Genomic DNA, 6,000 nt, shown 5'->3' on the forward strand with positions numbered 1-6,000 from the left:
GGTTAGGGTTGGTGCTAAATTTAGGGTTAGGGTTGGGGCTAAAGTTAGGGCTAGGGTTGAGATTAGAGGTGTGTTAGGGTTAGGTTTGTGGTTAGGGTTATGGTTGGGATTAGGGTTAGGAGTGTGTTGGGGTTAGGGTTGGAGTTAGAATTGAGGGGTTTCCACTGTTTAGGCACATCAGAGGCTCTCCAAACGCGACATGCGTCTGATCTCAATTCCAGCCAATTCTGCGTTAAAAAAGTCAAACAGTGCTCCTTCCCTTCCGAGCTCTGCCATGCGCCCAAACAGTGGTTTACCCCCACATATGGGGCTTCAGCATACTCAGGACAAATTGCACAACAACTTTTGAGGTCCAATTTCTCCTGTTACCCTTGGCAAAATAAAACATTGGGGTGAAAAGATCATTTTTGTGAAAAAAAGATTTTTTTTTATTTTTACCGCTCTACATTGTAAAGTTCTGTGAAGCACTTGGGAGTTCAAAGCGCTCACCACTCATCTAAATAAGTTCCCTAGGGGGGTCTACTTTCCAAAATGGTGTCACTTGTGGGGGGTTTCCACTGTTTAGGCACATCAGGGGCTCTCCCAACACGACATGGCATCCGATCTCAACTCCAGCCAATTTTACATTGTAAAGTCAAACGGTGCTCCTTCCCTTCTGAGCTCTGCCGTGCACCCAAACAGAGGTTTACCTGCATATATGGGGTATCAGCATCCTCAGGACAAATTGTACAACTTTTCGGGTCCAATTTCTCAGGGTTACCGTTGGTAAAATAAAATAAATTGGATCTGAAGTAAATTTTTTGTGAAAAAAAGTTAAATGTTCATTTCTTTTAATCATTCAAAAAATTCCTGTGAAGTACCTGAAGGGTTAATAAACATCTTGAATGTGGTTTTGAGCACCTTGAGGGGTGCAGTTTTTAGAATTTTGTCACTTTTGGGTATTTTCTATCATATAGACCCTTCAAAGTGACTTCAAATGTGATGCAGTCCCTAAAAAAAAAAAAAAAAAAATGGTGTTGTAAAAATGAGAAATCGCTAGTCAACTTTTAACCCTTATAACTTCCTGATTAAAAAAAGTTTAGGTTCCAAAATTGTGCTGATGTAAAGTAGACATGTGGGAAATGTTTATTATCACAAAAAATGCCCAAATTATTTTATTTTACCCCAAAACGCGCGATACCCCACAGAACATTAATTATACTATTGCGGTAACAAGGATATATATCAAAAAAGGACTTAGTACCACACAATGGTGTATCAATTATTAAAATATCATACTTTATTGAAATTTATAAAAACAAAGTGCGCAAGAAAGATACAGGAAAATAAGGAGGGACTTCAAACCATGGAACCTCCCACTGCAACACAACAAAATATGTCTGATGCAATCCACATGACAATAATGATGATACTCAATTTACACATAACATAGGGCAAGAAAAACACCGCCAAGTATATTCCTAGATAAAACATGTGCCCACCACGGGTATACATGAAAAACTCTAGAGTAGTGTAATGTATAATGGGCTGACACTAGCCCTCTCAAAAAAGGCGTTACCCTAGCTAAAGTTAACAGAACATGTGAAAAATGATACGTGGTTACATACCAGTATATGCTGGTGGAGGAGTCCCGGCCGTCACCTATGCCCCGACGCGCGTTTCGCACAGCTTCCTTGGGAGGCGTATGATTTTTCACATGTTCTGTTCACTTTAGCTAGGGTAACGCCTTTTGTGAGGGCTAGTGTCAGCCCATTATACATTACACTACTCTAGAGTTTTTCATGTATACCCGTGGTGGGCACATGTTTTATCTAGGAATATACTTGACAGTGTTTTTCTTGCCCTATGTTATTTGTAAATTGGCTATCATCATTATTGTCATGTGGATTGCATCAGACATATTTTACTGTGTTATGGTGGGAGGTTCCATGGTTTGAAGTCCCTCCTTATTTTCCAGTATCTTTCTTGTGCACTTTGTTTTTATAAATTTCAATAAAGTATGATATTTTAATCATTGATACACCATTGTGTGGTACTAAGTCCTTTTTTGATATATATCCTTATTACCGCACTAGTATAATGTGGGAAATGTTATTTATTAACTATTTTGTGTGACATATTTTAAGGACATGAAAATTCAATTTTGGAAAATTGCTAAATTTTCAAAATTTTTGCCAAATTTCCATTTTTTTCACAAATAAACGCAGTCATATCAAAGAAGTTTTACCACTATCATGAAGTACAATATGTCACGTGTAAACATTGTGAGAATCACCGGGATCCATGGAAGCATTCCAGAGTTATTACTTCATAAAGGGACAGTGGTCAGAATTGTAAAAATTGGCCCAGTCATTAATGTGCAAACCACCCTTGGGGGTAAAGGGGTTAAGGGCGTGTGATTACTTTGAAAAAAATTTTTACAGCTGACATTCGGCAATGACACAAAACTATACGACAATGACAACCTAAATCTTGAAAGGTGTCTCCATCTTGTAGATGCTACCGGCTAAAATCTCACGACAGGTGTTTATTAGCTAAATTCTCAGCCATGCTCTACTTTGTTTTTGAAAATGATAAATCTGATGTTACCATACAAAATGACACACAATTTCTTGTTTTTGTCTTAGATAATAATGGCACTGCACAAATCAGTGTGAATATGAGTGGGACAAGGAATAATATATCGAAAGATGGTAAAAACACCTTGGAGATACAGTTATTGAAGACGCTACTGTCAGAAGTTGAGATTATTCACCAGAAGTTGATTCACTCTGACGGCGAAGATCATAACACAGACTGGCACACTGTTGCTCTGGTGGTTGATCGTCTCTTCTTAGTTTTGTACCTCATCGCTATATTCATTTTATTTGTTGTTGTGTTTACTCTTTGGAGCAGAAATTAAGATATTCCCGTGAAATAATCCAGAAAAATAAATCAATGGTCACCTTAGCGCAGTCTTCCCTGATGATTTCTGCCAGGACTGTTCTCCTGTCACCTGACTGCTGAGGTCAGTGATTGTCTGCAGCGGTAAGGTGCCTGGAATAGGAAATCACACTATGGGTGGGATGACATTCATGAGACATGACTATTCATCAGTCACCGCTGCAGACAAACACTGGTGACTACACAACAGGATGAGTGTAGGTTCATTTACTGTTGTTTAATTGTAAATATTTTTTTCAAAAATATAGATAGAATTCAAATATACAGGCATCGTTACCGTGAATAGGGGAAGGACAATAGTTTTAAGGCTTCCAGGTCTAAATGAAATCTGTCAGCAGGTTTTTCTGCTATCTGAGAGCAGCATGATGTAGGGTCAGAGACCCTGATTCCAGTGATATATCACTTACTGGGCTGTTTGCAGCATTTTTTTTTAATAAAACCAATGTTTCCTCTGCTGTCTATAATTTTATAAGATAGACAAGAGATGTGACAGAAACAAAGGGTTAGGGCTGCAAGTTACCTCAATCAATTCTATCAGACAAACCTCATCTTCAGCTTCATCACGGTTTCAGCAATGTCTCCCGAGGCATGTTTGGCATTATTATACCATGTGAGCACTGCAACCAATCAGTGGCTGCTTTTCTCACACCTGAAACATCTAACTAAACCGTGAGAACTGCAGCCCATTAGTGGCCATTGATTTGCTGCAGTGCTCATGTGGCATCATAATATCATGGAAACCTCAGGATTGATATATCTACAGTATGTATAGTCTGTCTGTCTATCTATCTATCTATCTATCTATCTATCCAGCGATATACATACGGTATATATATTCCACAAAATATTGATTTCTGAACTCTTCCTGAGTTAAAACATTAGTATTGTTGTTTCTAAATAATTATGAACTTGTTTTCTTAGCATTATTTGAGGTCTGCAAGCACTGCATTTTTTATTTTGACCATTTCTTATTTTCTGAAAAAAAATACAAAATTTAGTGCTTGGAAATTTGGAGACATGTTGTCAGTAGTTTATAGAATAAAAGAGCAATTTACATTTTACTCAAAAATATACCTATAAAGAGAAAAATCAGAGAAACTGAACATTTTGCAGTGGTCTCCTAATTTTTGCCAGAGCTGTGTATACAGTGAGTTTGGAAAGTATTCAGACCCCTTTAAATTTTTCACTCTTTGTTTCATTGCAGCCATTTGGTAAATTTAAAAAAGTTCATTTTTTCTCATTAATGTACCCTCTGCACCCCATCTTGACTGAAAAAAGCAGAAATATAGTAATTTTTGCAATTTTATTAAAAAGTAAAACTGAAATATCACATGGTCATAAGTATTCAGACCCTTTGCTCAGTACTGAGTAGAAGCACCCTTTTGAGCTGGTACAGCCATAAGTCTTCTTGGGAATGATGCAACAAGTTTTTCACACCTGGATTTGGGGACCCTCTGCCATTCCTCCTTGCAGATCCTCTCCAGTTCCGTCAGGTTGGATGGTGAACGTTGGTGGACAGCCATTTTCAGGTCTCTCCAGAGATGCTCAACTGGGTTTAGGTCAGGGCCAGTCAAGTATGGTCACAGAGTTGTTCTGAAGCCACTCCTTTGTTATTTTACCTGTGTGCTTAGAGTCATTGTCTTCTTGGAAGATGAACCTTCAGCCAAGTCTGAGGTCCAGAGCACACTGGAAGAGGTTTTCATCCAGGATACCTCTGTACTTGACCGCATTCATGTTTCCTTCAATTGCAACCAGTCATCCTGTCCCTGCAGCTGAAAAACACCCCCATAACATGATGCTGCCACCACCATGTTTCACTGTTGGGATTGTATTGGGCAGGTGATGAGCAATGCCTGGCTTTCTCCACACATACCGCTTAGAATTATCACCAAAAAGCTCTATCTTTGTCTCATCAGACCAGAGAATCTTATTTCTCATAGTCTGGGAGTCCTTCATGTGTTTTTTAGCAAACTCAAATGCATTTCCAAGAAGTGTCTTGAGACACATGAGAGGGATTTTCTGTTTATCTCTGAAGTAGGTAAAGAACCCGCAATATGTTCAGCCAGTCTAGATTTAAATCTACAACAGGTTGAGCCAACATATTGTAGCTTACAGCTGTCACCGGTTAAAACATAAACTACAAACTTGGTGTTAGAATTTAAAAATGCGAGGATGTAAAATCCTTTGGCTGAATGCAATGAAGAAAAGGCCCGTGATTTCATGACAAATTTGCAGGCATTACATCTAGGTAAGCCGTATTTATAGCAACCTGCAACTGGCTGAACATGTTGCGGGTTCTATACCTGCTACAGAAATCAAAAATAAAAAATCCCCCTCGGGTGTCTCAAGACACGTCTTGGAAATGCATCAAGGGGATACATCAGCATTGTCAGCATGTATTATGGAATGTGTAAAAAAAAAAAAAAAAACTATTGGGAAGGAGACAGAGTAGCGTTATTGCGGGCTTGGGAAATGTATTGGATAACAATACTTAATACAAGTTTCCCAGCAGCAAAAAATGTACTAGCAATAATCTTGATCAGATACCCATCTCAAATGGCGACTCAAAAACAACAATCTAAACAAGGAGGAACAATGAGTATATGTTGCTAACAATTGTATCCAAAAATATATTGTTTATTAACAAAATGTTTTACAAAATTCATGATCTAATACATATCACAATAATTTCATGGGTTTTTCTACCAATATCGTGACTAAATCCATAGGCATGAATGACCAATGGATACAAGGCGGGATAAAATTTGCTGGAATTGACAAATCTAGACAAATATTACCATTGAATATGAATTGCGTATATCTATCTATGTGAACTATAAGACAGACCTCCTATATTATTATTAGTCTATATGAATTACATTGACAAAGTTGCAGGAAATTTTTTATTTTTTTTTTTTCTCTACATCTGTGTATGAAAATTATTACTAGATAATACTGGGAATTTTGTGAAATGTCAAACTATTGATTTATTTTGTACTTATGCTCTCTCTTTCTGTTTCAGCGAGAGGGATGAGAATTATTGTGAATATACACACA

General features: G+C 37.7%; 1 protein-coding gene across 1 annotated transcript in view; it reads left to right on the forward strand.

The window, feature by feature from the left end:
• LOC141095714 (5-hydroxytryptamine receptor 3A-like) overlaps nt 1-5,382 on the forward strand; it is a 28,501-nt gene extending 23,119 nt beyond the window's left edge. Inside the window, exon 6 of the mRNA XM_073581966.1 lies at nt 2,628-5,382. Within this exon, the coding sequence (XP_073438067.1) occupies nt 2,628-2,902 (275 nt within the window). The 3' untranslated portion in view covers nt 2,903-5,382. The remainder of the gene's footprint in view (nt 1-2,627) is intronic.
• Nucleotides 5,383-6,000: the final 618 nt, after the last annotated feature.

This window comes from Dendrobates tinctorius, unplaced genomic scaffold (assembly GCF_039654945.1).
Source record: "Dendrobates tinctorius isolate UK_male_01 unplaced genomic scaffold, ASM3965494v1 ptg000009l, whole genome shotgun sequence".
Classification (NCBI taxonomy): Eukaryota; Metazoa; Chordata; class Amphibia; order Anura; family Dendrobatidae; genus Dendrobates; species Dendrobates tinctorius.